At 42.5% G+C, this 17,033-nt stretch overlaps 1 protein-coding gene across 1 annotated transcript in view; it reads right to left on the bottom strand.

Annotated features, from left to right (window-relative positions):
- Positions 1-17,033, bottom strand: part of CDH13 (cadherin 13) — a 992,246-nt gene that overhangs the window by 447,035 nt on the left and 528,178 nt on the right. Inside the window, exon 5 of the mRNA XM_061138277.1 lies at positions 6,437-6,589. Coding sequence (XP_060994260.1) covers positions 6,437-6,589 — 153 coding nt within the window. The remainder of the gene's footprint in view (positions 1-6,436; positions 6,590-17,033) is intronic.

Raw genomic sequence — 17,033 nt, 5'->3', positions numbered from 1 at the left:
TGGGAAGCCCCAAGCTACCTATACTCTTAAATAAATCCCTTTCTTTGTATATTAGTTGGAGGGGATTTTGTTGACTACTATCAAGAATCCTACCTAAAAATGACAGCCATGGGAAAGATCAGACTAGAGGATGAAGAAAGAAGTAGCTTGTCCCCACAGTTGAGGATCGGGGAGCATTCCAAATACAAATGTCATCCGGGGCAGCACACGTCTGCCACGGTAAAGTGTGCATCACCATGTACAACATGGACATGTTATAAGGAGGCTAACCACCTCAGTCACTCCCTAATCTGGGTAAATCTACATCTCCCAATTGTCTTACCATCACTAATGTTGTGATACACTATTTCCACATGACAGCAGCATTTTTCATCTTAACATATTTTCTGATAAACTGTCATGTGGATTAGAATCGGGGTGGAGTCATGAATGAAGGGAAACACAGGAGCAAGAATACCCTTTGTCTATCTGGTATTTTCCAATTTCACAGTAATACTCCTAATTACGAAGTCAAAACTTATCCAAGAAATTGGCTCAAACGAGAGCACATTATATCCCAGAAAATGTGAACAACTTTTCAGAAGGACACAATGAAATCCTACTCAGTTTCTGAGGCCAAGAATACAGATGGTTCCCATTACCAGTTCTGTAGTTGAGAATGATAAACGTGTTAAGCTCACCTTTAAAAAGATCAAATGAGATCATCACTTAGGTATTTAGCACAGAGCCCTGGCACGTTGTAAATGTTCAATAAATGTTAACATCCACATTAAACAATTATATATCTTGAGAACCACTTTGGCCCTCAGCTAACACATCGGTAAGGACAAGATAATAAACCAGTTTCAGGTTTGTGTGTGTACAACTCTAGAGAGTTCTTGGGGACTTAATAGGTGCTCAGGAAATGTCAGTTCTTTCCCTCTCTCCACATGCTCCCCTCTTCTCCCACTAAACTCTGACACCCCAGCCCTTGCTGGATCTCCCACAGTGGACAACAGAGCAGGTAAAGGTCTCCTGACCATGACACCGGTCCACTACCACAGTCCTGCTTCCTATTTTGCCTTTCACCCCCCACTGGGCCCCACCCCAACCCCCCACCTGCCTAATAGACTCTGTCTCCCACTCCACTCCTGTCCTCCTATATTGACAAATTTGCAGCCAGCAGATTATAGTCACAGTGTGAGGGAATCATTACCACCTGCTAATATTTTTATAGAATTTCATAAACTTGGTCATTCATGAATCATTTACAGTACTTTATTCCAATGAAGAGTTCACAAATCACTCAAACACTGGCAAAATGCATAATAATGAGTAATATTTCAGGAGGCTTTGCATTAATATGTCAGCTTCCAATACTTGCAAGAGCTAAATTATTTTGCCAGGTGCCACTTCAGGTCAGAAGCATAGAAAGCCCTATGGGGGCTGCAATAGGGAGAGTGGGCAGGAGGCAGTGGGCCTTGGGAAAAGATAGTAAAAGTATTTAAGAAGAAGTAGATCATTCAGCAAGTCAAGTTCCCTTTAAATACTTGGAGTTCCTGGCAAAGAGGCCTAGGCATTTGCAGACTAGACACCAGAGACTAGTTGCGGGTAAAAGAGAAAGAAATGATTCTTAGCAACTGAAAATGCAGGGCTTTGGAGGTGGAGAGAAACAGACAGGATTCCCAGACTCTGTACACACCAGCTGCGAGACCGTGAAAAAGTTACTTAACAGTTATTTGCTTATCTGTAAAATGGTGTTAACACCTAACTTTTGAAGTCTCTCATGTGAAATGGATTAAGTAAGAGAATGTATATGTATTGTTTAGCACAATATCAGCTGTGTAGAGTTCAATAAACAGCTTCAGTGATCACACACATCCAGGGACCCAAGGACAAATTTATCCCAGATTATTTCTCATTGTGCAACTCTCTGAGGTTTAGTTAATGACGCTTTCTTGTTGAATTTGGGGTGTGTTAGCATCTTGCAAGTAAACAGCATTTACCTTTAAAATGAATAACAACAACATTGAAGCAATTGTAATGGCAACCCACTCACCCACATGCTCTCTGTTTTTTAAACTTGCAGGAGGGGAAAGTAAAACATGGGAATTGGAGACCTAGGATTCTGCTCTTTGAAGAAGCAGGTTTTCAACCAACCACAATAACCACCAGGGACATGATGGATCCAACTGCACTAGTAAGACAGTAAATCATTTCTAAATAGCTGCTTGAAATGAACCAGATTTGCAACATTGTTGTGCCCGAAGTACATTAAGAAGAGAGGAACCCAGTTCTCATAAAATCCAGAAACAGAAGAGACAGGAAGAAACAGGAAGACAGGAAGAAAACGACAAAGGCTGGGGACTTCGCATTAGAAACTGGGCCATTGCGAGGCTGGTGAAGAGAGGCTCAAGCCCAGGCCATGTTCGCCACTAGCACACACGGACCTGCGCAGGAGTAAACCAAGCCACACAATGAACATGGCACAACTCCCTGAAATATCACCTGTACACAAACAAAGCCTAGACATTAAAATGAGAGCTACATGAGGGCAGGGAACTGGGTGTGTCTGGTTTCCCACTCTATTCCTCACCCTGCTGGTCTTCAATGAAATATACTTAGAATGAATGACTCAATGAATTAGGTCACATGCCGTGGAATACATTATGAAATTACAAATAAACCCAAGATTATTTAAGAGAAGTTCACAGTTGAGATGAGAAGGCTGGGCCACAACTCACAGCTCCAGAGACCATGGAGCTTTCATTCATCTCCTGTGCTTTCCCCATGACGAATTCTTACATATGGTGAGACCATGCTTACTCTGTTCCTGGTACTCTTTCAAATGCTTGACATGCATTAACTCCTTTAGCCCCTTCGTCCTATGAGATCATTGTTATTACTGTTCCCATTTCACAGATGAGAAAATCGAAGTAGATTGTCTGCTCAAGCTCCCATAGCTAGTTGTAAAAACTGTGCTTTAATTCAGCCAATATGGCTACATGCAAAACTATGTTTTTAACTGCTATAGGCTACCTGACCTCACTTTAAGGAAATATATGAGAATCTCTGTGGTACAGACCAGACTTTATTTTACTAGCTGTTTGCAGTTATTAGTTAATAAAGACTAGTAACTTCATCTTTTATAATCATTAAAGGTGCTAGTAACTATCCACATTTTATGGATGAGAATCACAAGATCAGAGAAAGTAAGTGGATTGCCCGAGATCACACAGCTCACTAAGCAGCAGTGCCGAGACTTGAACAATTTTCTGACTCCAGAGCCATTGATAATTAATCACTATATCATTTAGATAAAGGATTCCCTGGTGGCTCAGAAGGTAAAGAGTCTGCCTGCAATGCAGGAGACCTGGATTTGATCCCTGGGTTGGATAGTAAGTGGGGGGCTGGGTCAGGCCTTTCTCATCCTTCAGCCATCCGCCTCCCCCTTGTGCAGTGAAATCCCTGCACAGCCATACCCGACAGCCCTGTGCTCAGCTTGTGGAAGTCAGGGGGAAGAGGCACCTCATGAATTCAAAAATTCTCCTTAAAGAAGTCTCTGACTGGGACCCTTGACAACATCAAAACCAAGCCACCTGACTGACCAAAGGCCACCTTCTCACCACTCCCAATTAGTCCTTGAATGTTGGTGTTTGAGTTTTTCCTGTGTGACTGCCCCGAGGTATCTTTCCCTCACTGTCCCTGGTGATCAAGGTCACTGCCATCTAAGGAGAATACTCACACTGAAGTGGGCCCTTGTTTATGAAAACCCAGAAATCTCTCTATGAATGTGGAACGTTGACTTTTTTGAAACCAATTTTGGATCCCACAAACAACAGACAGGATCAGTTAGCCAAGCATGCACCTAAACTCTCACTCAGCTCTTAAACTAGCTCCTAAGTGGTCACTCTAAAAAGGGATCGTTCAGTCTCTCATTTACCAATTCTTACTCCTGGCAACCAGGTTTTTCCAGTTTCTCTGATTCATGCTAGTCCTATTTCCAGGCTACAGAACACTTCCAAGAAGAATTCTGCCCCTTTATTCTTTGTCTTGTACCCCTTCCATCTCCTAGGAAATTCTAGAACTCAGCTTCCTCCAGGAATCTCTCTTTAATACTTAAAAGAGGGGCAGAAAACGCTATGATGTTTGGCTCCTGTGAGGACAGAAGGGAAAAACCACAAGTCTGTTGTCTATGTCAACCTTCTCACAGTTGAAGGCAGGAAACTGATGTTAAAAACTTGTGGAACTTAACAAAAAAATTAAATCATCTTACCGGAAGAAAATGAATAAGAGCAGCTTTAATTTACTGAATGCTTGCTAGGTTCTGGGCATTGTGCTAAGAATTTGTAAAGACAATTATATTTCATTTCATACAATCCTTAGACATCCTGGTACTATCCCCACTTTGTGGAAGAGAATCACAAGACCCTCAGAGAGGGTGAGTGGGCCGCCCAAGATGAAAACAGCATAGTCAACAGCAGTGCTGAGACCTGAATGGCAATTTGCTGACCCCAGAGCTCTGTATCACTGTGCTATGAAATTATGAGATGTATCATGTCTTTAGTTCCTTATGTCTGAAAATTAATAGATATTCCCATGATAGGCAGGGGAAAAGAAGAGGGGATTTACCAACAGTCCTGCAGCAGCTGGACATTGACAGCTGCCAGGTCACCTGTGGTCACCAGCAGGTCTGGCTGGACCTGGGAATTTCAGGTCCAACATTCAATTTCTACAACAACCAGATTCCCCAAGGGTGTACACTGAAGATGCGCTGGTCACCCCTTGGCATCCTCTGACAGACAGTACCCCCTGCCAATGTTCATGGCATCTGCCTTTTGGCGACACTTCCGAGAGGGCGGTCCTCTCAGGACTGGGGACCCTGGACCACACTGCTCAGCATGAGGCTGGATGGGCCTTCCCCCGACCCCCGCTGCCCTGTATTTGTCCAGCATTTCAATGCCTCGAGTGCGTTCCTCTATCTTCTCCTCACTGGAAACCCACAGCACTCCTGTTATTAGGTCAGCAAGTGTTATCTACATTTTATGGACAAGAAACGGAGGACTGACACCTACATGGTCTTCCCAAGGTCAGTATCTCACGGTGACAGAGGAGGCTACGCCCAGGGAATCAATTCCCTAGCCAGAGCACTTGACTCTCCAGTGCAATGTCCCTCCACCCTTTGTCCTTAGGAAAGGAAGAATATGGGATTTTTTTTTTTTTTTTAAGGGAAGAGATGGTCATGTTGTTGAAGTGGGATTAGGATGCTCTTACATGGTGTTTTGATGAAGATAAATGCTAAGTCCAGGACTAGAAACTGGTCCCTCCATCCTCCCCGAATCTAATCCAGGGGATGTGTGATGGGCAATGGCCTGGAAAGCAGACCCTGGTGGCCGGGCTTCGTTCCCAAGTACCTGCTTTCAACTCAGTGCACTGCATCCTGCTAAGAGCCTTCCCTGAAAATGATTTGGAATTCTGTCTCCTCAAAAATTGAGCTACTACCCTCAGAGGCTTGGTCCTTAACACAGCTGTGAGAAGGGGATTCTTGGGGGTGTGGCAGAGAGGGGATAGGAGGGACCCACAGCCTATGTGAGATTTGATGCTCACCCAATATCTTCATGCAGCTATTTTGCTCTCTGAATCTTGAATGAGTGTCAACTTCTGAAACTATCATTTACAAATAGGCTTTTGTTTCTCCATATAAAAGTAAAGCAAGTGCATTGTAGAAAAATCAGAAAGAAGAAAACAAAATATCAGTAACACCAAATGCAACAACTAAGACTTTGATTTTCCTCTATCATGCTTCTTCACAAACATGTACCCATCACGATATGTGTAAACACTCCATCTGTAATGAGGACACCATATGTGCTGGTGTGTCTGTTTCATTCAATATCTTGAAAATCTCCCGTGTAACTAGAACTTCTTCAAAAATATTTTAAATGGTTGTAGAAAGCTTCCTTGAAAAATTGTGCCATAATTTAACCATTATACATTGCTGAATATTTAGCAACTGTTTCCATTTTAAGGATTGTGTCCGGCTATAACATCATTATAAAAAATCTGACTGAATTTCTCCCTATTTCCTTAGGATGGATTTCTCTAAGTAGAATGAGCAGGTCCAGGGGTTTATTCTTTTTACAGTTCTTCATTATCAAGCTTGTTTCTGGAAAACCAACATTAACGTAGAGTTTGCGACCTCCTCTGAGATCCCCCAGGGGCCCCTTCTTGGTTTTTCATGCCCAAAGTTTTGTGCAAACCCGGAGGGCTCTACTGATGAGACAGGGGCCCTCACTGCTGCTCTGTCAGGGTTCAATGCCACTCGGCTCCCACAGACACACACTTAGAGTCGTGCAGCCCCGGGTTGATGAGCCACAGAAATAATGAGCTCAGCGGGAGGAGAGCAGTCTCTGAAAGACACGTCTCCGTGTGGGGGTGGGCACTCGGGGGTACTCACTTGATAGGTAGCGATGGTCTCTCTGTCCAAGTTCCGTGTCACAGAGACACTACCCGTGTTCTCATTGATTCTGAAAATTCCTTTAGGCTCTTGATCCACTCCCTTTCCAGTGAGCCGGAACTTGGACCCTTCCGGTCTGTCACTATCGACTACCTGGTCAGAGAAACAGAGTGACATTTACGATTCTGGCTGGAAAACAGACAAAGCACAGGGCCAACACACCGCAGTGACCAGTCCCCTAGTCACAGGTGCTAATGCAGAGGTGCTGGATGAACTTGACTAAAGCAGCATCACCAAAAGTAGTGTCATTGGTTTAACACCTTTCATCTTAACATGCAAATCTCTGCAGTTTTCAGCTGGGAAAGTGTACCAGCCCTGGGGTGACATATAATGATGGATCTGGGAGGGAAGTAACTTTATGAACTTCAAGGTTGGACATTTATATTATCTTTAACTCCTGGGAAACAGACTTTTTCCTACAGGTAAGACCAAATAAGCAATGGAAAACACTGGACAGTCCTATACTAGGCAGGCATTAATCAGGATTCTAGCTAGGTGTTCACATGAGTCCAGTCACCAGCAGCACCACCTACATCCTTGCTTCTACCAGGTATTCAATACCAGGCATGGTGCTGAGAAGGCATTTTACACGCACTTTTTTTTTTAACTCTGACAACAATGCTGGGGGCAGGGAACATTATTATTCATACTTAATGAATGAAATCAATGAGACTCAAAGAGATTAAGGAAGTTTGCCACAGTCACAGTTATTAAAGAAACAAGGAGGGTGTTCAGAACCCATCTTCCACGTCTCTAGAGGCACACTCTGCAACATCGCTGTGTCTGGATTTACTTCAAGGGAATTCCCTATTGGTGGTCAGCCTTGATTAGACATTTAAAGAATAAATTGAAAAGGTAAAGATATAGGAAAGCAATTTCAGGCAGACATAGCAACACAGACAGGCAACAGACAGGTGAGAGAGCTTAGAAAATTCCAGAATGGTTTGAGAAGAAGTGAGGTTGAGAGGTAATGAGGAGCCAAACTATGTTGCTTTGTTTTGATGTCATCTGAAAGTATCCAACTAAAGAGAAAACCATTATTTGCATAGGTTAGTTCTAAAGTCTTACCAAGTATTCATGTATATGTAATATCAATTTTCCATAGATATCTGCAAACAAATTTGATTATAACATTTTAAAGGTCACAAACATAATAGACATTCAGAACATACCGTTAAAAGAAAGCTAATACTGATCTGGCTATCATCAATTTACAACTAAACAGGTACCTATTGGGCTGTAGTCAATTGAGCTTGGAGGGTTTAGGCGGCTGAACCAGAAATGTGCCTTCTAGTGGAATGAGGAAGAGGTGGGGTGGTGGGGGCGGGGGCATTTCTGGGATCACCATGCCTGCAATTCTGATGGGCGCCACCAGGTGGCAGTGGCGTCTAAGGCAGCATGAGCCTCATGATAAGGTTCCTCTGCCAGGACTGGTGGAGTAGGAGCACAGTTCCATATGGCAGTACAGTTTTTCCTTTTTTTTCCCCCCGATTTAAGATATCTTTATTAAAATACACTGAGTGTTCTGATTAAACATCAATTACCTCTGTTTGCATTTTTTAAATTAACAGAAAATATCATTCAAAGCAAGACTAAAAATAAGGTATGTGATATCTTCTGATGAAAAGAATTTTCACTGTCACTGCTTCACTAGATTTAATCCAAATGACATTATCCCCACTGCTTGGAAGCTCCACGAGGTCAACAGCCTCAGCATATCGGGCTCGCCACTGGATCCCAGTACCTGGCAAAGTGCCTGGCATACAGTGGAACCAAGGCCAATATCTGTTTAATGAGGAGCTCACTGATTAGACAAACATATGTCCCCATCCTGGCTCAGCCAATGATCAGCCTGTGGCCCTGAATGTCATTTTTTGCCTCTTTGGCTCTTGATTTCCTTATCTGTAAAATGAGGATAATGCCACTTATTTCCCAGGGTTGGATGAGATAGCGTGTGCAAAATACATTCCCGGCACACAGAAGGGGCTCAATAAACCAGAGTTAACAATTAGAGTATTAAGATGAGACATGGGTTCAATCCCCGATCTGGGAAGATCCTCTAGAGTAGGAAACGGCAACCCACCCAGTATTCTTGCCTGGAAAATCCTGTTGATAGAGGAGCCTGACAGGCTACAGTCCACGGGGTCGCAAAGAGTTGGAGACGACTAAGGGACTGACCAACAGCAACAAATTATGCTGTTGTTAACAGGTTAAGACTGACACTTCCAGGCATAAAACATAACTTAGCTACAATTTTTAAAAAAAATTCCTTTCTAAGGGAGCACATTTCCTTTTCAAAAACAAAACTCACAAAACTCCCTGGTTTCAGGAGAGACGTGTTCTGGAGGCAGATTTACTGTGGGAATGGGCCAATTCTGTTTCTTTATCTCTTACATATTTGCCGTTGTCCCCCTCCCTCTCTTACCACTTTGGCCCAAATGTGGATTAAAACCTTTTGCTACTCTACACATGAACTGGTCCTCTCCAAAGACTTCTGTTGGAAAAAAGGCTGGATCTCTTTGTCATCTCCCTTCCAGACTTATTTTAAACACAAAACACTATTAGGAACTCTTAAAAACCTGTTTTCTAGAAAGCCAGTAAAGCAAAGTTGGCATTTCTCCAAGTCCCACACTTCCATGAGTTTCAAAGGCACTCCAGGGCTTGGAGAAACCTTGGAGAATAAAGCATGGAAGTGGGTGTCATTCACCAGGGAAAAGATGGGAGTCTGGGCTCAATTTAGATTTAGGAATTACCCACCAGCTCTCCGGCCTCTTGGTCCCCAGGTGGGACTTCAGAGAGATCCTGGCCCACTCCAGCCTGAGCTGGAGAGATAGGAGGTATGCAATGGCCACAAAGGAGGCCTCAGCCACACTCCAAGCAAGTCAGGTGGGTTTCCAGACGACCTTTATTATACTGGGTAAACTCCTAAGATTTGTCCAAGTGCTCCTGCAGGGCTGTGGTCCCTAGGGCTGTGGTCCTTTTCCTGGTGTTTAAAGTGATGGAATGTAAGAAATCCAGTGCACTCCTGCCCAGAACAAATCCTGCCATGAGTCTCTGCCCCTGCAGCAGCTGTTAACACCCATTATACCACATAGGAGGGCTTCACAATTAGCTGGTCTTTCCTATTATTCTCTGTAATTCAACACTTCTTTTCACAGTGGGTTTTTTTTTCTTCTCCTGATCCTCTGAGTTGGAATGAAAAAAATAGCTAGTGATGCCAAAGAACTTGGACCCTGGGTGCCAACCCTCTGAGAAGTGTGTGTACATAGCATGCAGGTCCTGCTGCATACCTGGGTAAGGCCACATCCCCAGTGGGGGTGGGGGCCGCCAGCATGCCAGCTGTGCCGGGACTGGGGTGCATGGTGCAGGCGGCACCAGAGTCCTCTGCACCCTGCCAGGGCAGGGAGTGCAGGCGCTTGGAGCAGCCAGTGCTGCTTGCTCTGAGCTTCAAAGGGCATCCTCACTGCCTACTTCCTACGGAGTGTGGTGCATTACAGACAAAGCTGGAGCCCCCAGGAATCCCATTCCCACATCCACTCTCTGTTGCAAGGGGCCAATGACACCAAGTCATGTGTGTTTTAAAGATACTCTGTGAATTTATATACACATTTATGTGCTCATAGACTATACAGCAATTTTGAATGTTTTTACATTGAGAGGATCATTTTGTATCAGTTCAGTTCAGTCGTTCAGTTGTGTCTGACTCTTTGCCACCCCATGTACTGCAGCATTCCAGGCCTCCCTGTCCATCACCAACTCCCGGAGTTTACCCAAATTCACATCCATTGAGTCAGTGATGCCATCCAACAGTCTCACTCTCTGTCATCCCCTTCTCCTCCCGCCTTCAATCTTTCCCGGCATCAGGGTCTTTTCAAATGAGTTGGTTCATCAGGTGGCCAAAGTATTGAAGTTTCAGCTTCAGCATCAGTCCTTCCAATGAATATTCAGGACTGATTTCCTTTAGGATGGACTGGTTGGATCTCCTAGCTGTCCAAGGGACTCTCAAGAGTCTTCTCCAACACCACAGTTCAAAAGCATCAATGCTTTGGTGCTCAGTTTTCTTTATAGTCCAACTCTCATATCCATACATGACTACTGGAAAAACAATAGCCTTGACTAGACAGACCTTTGTTGGCAAAGTAATGTCTCTGCTTTTTAACATGCTGTCTAGGTTGGTCATAACTTTTCTTCCAAGCAGGAAGTGTCTTTTAATTTCATGGCTGCAGTCACCATCTACAGTGATTTTGGAGCCCCCCAAAATAAAGTCTGTCACTGTTTCCCCATCTATTTACCATGAAATGATAGCTGTGAAGAGAAGCGAAAAGCAAAGGAGAAAAGGAAGGATCTTCCCATTTGAATGCAGAGTCCCAATGAATGGCAAGGAGAGATAAGAAAGCCTTCCTCAGTGACCAGTGCAAAGAAATAGAGGAAAACAACAGAATGGGAAAGACTAGAGATCTCTTCTAGAAAATTAGAGATACCAAGGGAACATTTCATGCAAAGATGGGTTCGATAAAGGACAGAAATGGTATGGACCTAACAAAAGCAGAAGATATTAAGAAGAGGTGGCAAGAATACACAGAAGAACTGTACAAAAAAAGATCTTCATGACCCAGATAATCACGGTGGTATGATCACTCACCTAGAGCCAGACATCCTGGAATGTGAAGTCAAGTGGGCCTTAGAAAGCATCACTATGGACAAAGCTAGTGGAGGTGATGGAATTCCAGTTGAGCTATTTCAAATCCTAAAAGATGATGCTGTGAAAGTGCTACACTCAATATGCCAGCAAATTTGGAAAGCTCAGCAGTGGCCACAGAACTGGAAAAGGTCAGTTTTCATTCCAATCCCCCAAAAAGACAATCCCAAAGAATGCTCAAACTACCACACAATTGCACTCATCTCATACGCTAGTAATGCTCAAAATTCTCCAAGCCAGGCTTTAGCAATATGTGAACTGTGAACTTCCAGATGTTCAAGCTGGTTTTAGAAAAGGCAGAGGAACCAGAGATCAGATTGCCAACATCTGCTGGATCATCGAAAAAGCAAGAGAGTTTCAGAAAAACATCTATTTCTGCTTTCTTGACTATGCAAAAGCCTTTGACTGTCTGGATCACAATAAACTGTGGAAAATTCTGAAAGAGATGGGAATACCAGGCCACCTGACCTGCCTCTTGAGAAACCTATATGCAGGTCAGGAAGCAACAGTTAGAACTGGACATGGAACAACAGACTGGTTCCAAATTGGAAAAGGAGTACGTCAAGGCTGTATATTGTTACCCTGCTCATTTAACTTATATGCAGAGTACATCACGAGAAACGCTGGGCTGGAAGAAGCACAAGCTAGAATCAAGATTGCCGGGAGAAATATCAATAACCTCAGATATGCAGATGACACCACCCTTATGGCAGAAAGTGAAGAGGAACTAAAAAGCCTCTTGATGAAAGTGAAAGAGGAGTGTGAAAAAGTTGGCTTAACACTGAACATTCAGAAAACTAAGATCATGGCATCTGGCCCCATCACTTCATGGGAAATAGATGGGGAAACAGTGCAAACAGTGGCTGACTTTATTTTTCTGGGCTCCAAAATCACTGCAGATGGTGATTGTAGCCATGAAATTAAAAGACGCTTACTCCCTGTGAGGAAAGTTATGACCAACCTAGACAGCATATTAAAAAGCAGAGACATTACTTTGCCAACAAAGGTCCATTTAGTCAAGGCTATGGTTTTTCCAGTGGTCATGTATGGGTGTGAGAGTTGGACTGTGAAGAAAGCTGAGTGCTGAAGAATTGATGCTTTTGAACTGTGGTGTTGAAGACTCTTGAGAGTCCCTTGGACTGCAGGGAGATCCAACCAGTCCATCCTAAAGGAGATCAGTCCTGGATGTTCATTGGAAGGACTGATGCTGAAGCTGAAACTCCAGCACTTTGGCTACCTCATGGGAAGAGTTGACTCACTGGAAAAGACCGTGATGCTGGGAGGGATTGGGGGCAGGAGGAGAAGGGGACGACAGAGGATGAGATGGCTGGATGGCATCACCGACTCGATTTTGAGTTTGAGTAAACTCATGAGAACATGAGTTTGAGTAAACTCTGGGAGTTGGTGATGGACAGGGAGGTCTGGTGTGCTGCGATTCATGGGTCGCAAAGAGTCAGACATGACTGAGCGACTGCACTGACTGGCTGACTGATGGGACCGAATGCCATGATCTTAGTTTTCTGAATGTTGAGAACTCCATGAATAGTATCATTTTGTATAGTATTTTATAGTTTTTATATTCAATGTGGTTGGAGGTTATACAAAATATGCAACACTTTATATGTATTATTACATTTGTATGATATAAATATATTTTATACTTCATAGTTAGAGAGATACTGACTTTGGGGGGAAGAGTAACTTTCCACTTAAAGAAACACTGCCTGGATACCATAGAGCTCCCACATACTTTTCATCCAATTTCCCCTAATATTCACACCTTTTATAACCATGGAACATTGGTCACAACTGAGAAATTAAAATTGACATGTGACTATTAACTAACCAACCTCCAGAATTTATGTATTCAGATTTCACCACACCAATTTTTCTACTTCTGTCATTTTTCTGACCCCAAATCTAACCTGGAACCCTATTACTTTTAGTGTGCTTGCCTCCCTATGGGTTCAGACATTTCCTTAATTATGCTGACATCAGTTTCTACCCACCCATGGAAAATATATTTGATATATCAAAATGCCATAGTTACCAAGTTCTATATATTCTCTTCTATATATTCTCTTCTAGCCCTGCCTCCCTGCCAGTCTCCAGTACCTGTAATTTAACTCAGATCCTCACTAAGGTTTTTGACTGTTTTGTTGTTGGGGCCCAGAACAGTGCAAGGTACAGAGTAAGCTTTCACTAAATATTTGCTTTAAGTAAATGAATATTATAGTAGTCTCCTAATAGGCCTCTATGTTTCTGATTCTCTCTTTTCCCCTTCTTGTCCTAAATGCAACCAGAATGGTCATTGCAAAATGCAAACACAAATATGGCCAAGACAGTTTCCAGATTAAGACTTTCACTGGTTCCCCATTGCTCCCAGGTTAATTACCATAGGGCCCTCTTTGATGGGCCTCCACCTGCTTCTTCAGTTCTCTCTCTTGCCACCACCAACTGTGAGCCAACCACAAACTGAACTTTGCCCGCTTTCTCTGGACCTGGGTTAGTCAGACTCCTATCTTTCATCCTGTCTGCTGGAGTCCCTCCAGGTCTTCCTGGACTCAGCACCACCAGGGATTGCCCACTCACTGGAGCTTCTTCTGACCCTCTGCCCCATCTCCAAGGAGACCAGCCTCATCTTCTGGTCCCAGCCCTGCTCACCACTGAGGTCTGTTAAGGCACAGAGAGCAGATGGTCCCTTGGTTGGGGGTGGTAATTGTCCCATGGGCTATTTATTTCCTATTCTTTTAATATTTCCTGGGTTTGGAACATAGAAGACACTTGACTAGAGCTTTGAAAAAAATACAACTTTGTTTGCATGTTTTTATATGATCGTAAAACACTTCATAAACTCATAAATTAAAATCTGTTGTACTAACTTTTTTGTATGTGTGAAAATGTGGTCACTTTATCTATGTAACATTAGTATCTTCTCATTTCTCTTTTTATAAGCCCTCAGGCAGTGGTAACGCCCAGGAATCATGAAGGGACCTGGGACACTTCCCCATCCTTTATAACCTGCAAAGGGCCCCCTTATGTGAGACCCTCTGTCTGAGCAAACACCGTGCTCATAGTGTAAAGTGACTCCAACACAAATTCCACAGCACTTCTTCACTGTCACAGCCAACTAAATGGATGCTCTAATTCTAGCTATTTAGAAAATCAGGATATACTTATTTTCAAAGGATAGACGACTCTACATATATAAGCAATATGGTCAAAAGGATAAAAAACTAGAAAATAATCAGACCCCTTGCCCACAAATTTTCAAAGGGAAATGAATCACATGTGAACAGTACAGGTCTTTGGGAGATAGAGTTAATAGGGTAATATTTTTTTTTTCCTTCACTCTAGGATACTTTTGACTTCATAAGATGAGCCTATATTACTTGCTATACAGTAAAGAAATTAATCCAAAAACAAAACAACTTTTTTTAAACATGTAAGACTAATTGCTGGAGCTTGGGGTATACACTAATTTAGAAGATGTTTTCTGCTCCATATTAAGTAGGAAAAAACTCATGTATAGCCTTTACCTATAGTTATTAGAAGACATTTGTTTTGTCCAGTAGGTTGGTTCTCTAAGGTGATTTGTAAGCAGCAATTAATTCTCTACTGTGGTTTAGTCCTTGACATGCCTTTGAACTTGAAGATACTTAGCCATTCAGCAATCCAGGCAGCTGTTAGATCCACGCCCTTCTCTCACTCTCATGGTGCTCAATGACTTTTAGCCATTAGGTCATAAATCAACAAGGGGAACTAAAGAAAACCCAAGGCCAAGAGTTTCAAAATCCGTGGTGGAGAATCACAGAACCCACACTCTGGCAATCCACCAAGGGAGGATGAGAAGCAGAGACCCACAGCACAGACCAGGGGTTCTTGTACTAGCAGGCTGTGCTCACCACCAAATTCAAATGGCTTATGCCCTCCCATGGAGGGGGTTAAAGGTATGAGCAGGATGGAACACTCAGGAAGGAAAAACAAACCCTAGTAACACATGATGAGGGGAAATCTGAAACCACTACCCCGACCCTTCATTTACCAGCACTGTCATTGCACCAGCTTTGATACCCTTCTTTTTTAAGAAAGGATTTGAGATTATGCCTAAACTCAGTTTAAGCCACTGAGTGCCATAGGATTCACTGTTAACCGGAGAGGGGGGTAGGTCAGCTTTATTTTCTGATAGTTACAATTTTTTGGTTACTTTCTATAGTATATAGAAAAATTTTTAAGGAGAATATTTCTTAATTTACAAGTATTTCCAACATTTTAATTTTTCACTTCCACCTTACCAGAGAATAATGTGGTTTATGAAATTTCTACTCTTGAGGATTTTTAAAAAATTTATTCACAGCCAAGTACAATGTCATCTTTACTAAATGATCCACTAATACACGGAAAGAATGAATATTCTGCAGCATTATTCATGATAGCCAAAAAATGGAAGGAACCTAAGTGTCCAACAATGGACACATGGATGAGTAAAATGTGGTACGTCCATAAAATGGAATATTATTATTCAAACTTAAAAATGAAGAGAATTCTAACACATGCTACCATATGGATAAAACTTGAAGACATTATGTTAAGTGAAATAATTCAGCCACAAGAGGACAAATATTATATGTATATTTAAATATACATATTTACATGCATAATTGGCACAATGCTACTCTCACTGAGGGAACTTGGTTTATATTTAATATATCCCAAACTGCTAGCACCACTCACCCTGATGGTCTGTTTCTCTGCCATGATTTTTTTAAATTAATTTTTATTGGAGTATTTCCATGACTTTTAATAAGATGCTTCCTTCTTGATTACAACTTCCTCTATTACCTCCCTACCTTCTTTTCTTCTGTTCACGATATTTATTGACCATTCATGAGTTCCAGAGTGTTTAAGGGTCATAGTTCAATAATCTATGAAGTCCACATTATGTGATATGGGAGATTTGCTGAAAGAAGCCACAGCAGATCAGAGAAAGCAGAAGTCATCTTTGGGTCACTGGGTCACTGTGCCTTGTCTGGACCCAAAGTCCATTCACTACCCATCAGTATCACACTTCCACATCTCTTTATTGTCCAAGAGAATAACTGGGATCCTTATATGTCCCTTTCTGAATTTCTCGTTTCTTAGTGCAGACTATGAGTTCCCCCCCAACCCCCCCTGCTCATTGGACCCCTTGACTTTGCCTTTTGTGGTTCTACCAAAAATAAAGATGTTCCACACTGCCTCACCTCCAAAATCAAGATAGTCCTGAAACCTCTGGTTAGAAATCTAGATTTTCTATACCTGCTGTCTCTATTAATGAATCAGATTTATAGTAGTGGGGAGTAGTCACCAAGGCTGTTCCTAAATAATCTGCTCCTCTTCTGGGCACATAGTAGGACTATACTTTCACATTAAAGTTGATTGTGGCCATAGGACTTGCTTTAGCCAATGAAGTGAGAGTGAAAGTGTTATCAAAACACCAGTGCATGTGCCCAATTCACAGTAGAGGCCAAACAATACCAAAACGTCAGAATCTGAAAACAGAAATGTTTACTGCAGGACTCTGCAAGGAAACAGGTGGCTCATACCTTAAAAACCCCAAACTGCCTGAAAGCTGTCAGCAAAGCCCTTTTATAGGAAAGGTGAGGGAGAGGCATGGTTACTTGTTGCAAACATCTTGGTGTCAGATCTTTTGTTTTTTCTTTTTTTAATTTATTTTTTTAGCTAGCGGAAAATTGCTTTACAATGTTGTATTGGTTTCTGCCATACAACAATGCAAATCATGGTCAGGTGACAGCATTCCTCTAAACTCCCACCAAAACAAATGCTATTCTCTGTTCT

Source organism: Dama dama, chromosome 4, assembly GCF_033118175.1.
Source record: "Dama dama isolate Ldn47 chromosome 4, ASM3311817v1, whole genome shotgun sequence".
Taxonomy (NCBI): domain Eukaryota; kingdom Metazoa; phylum Chordata; class Mammalia; order Artiodactyla; family Cervidae; genus Dama; species Dama dama.
Note: the sequence above shows the minus strand (reverse complement) of the source record. Positions and strands in the feature narration are given on the sequence as shown.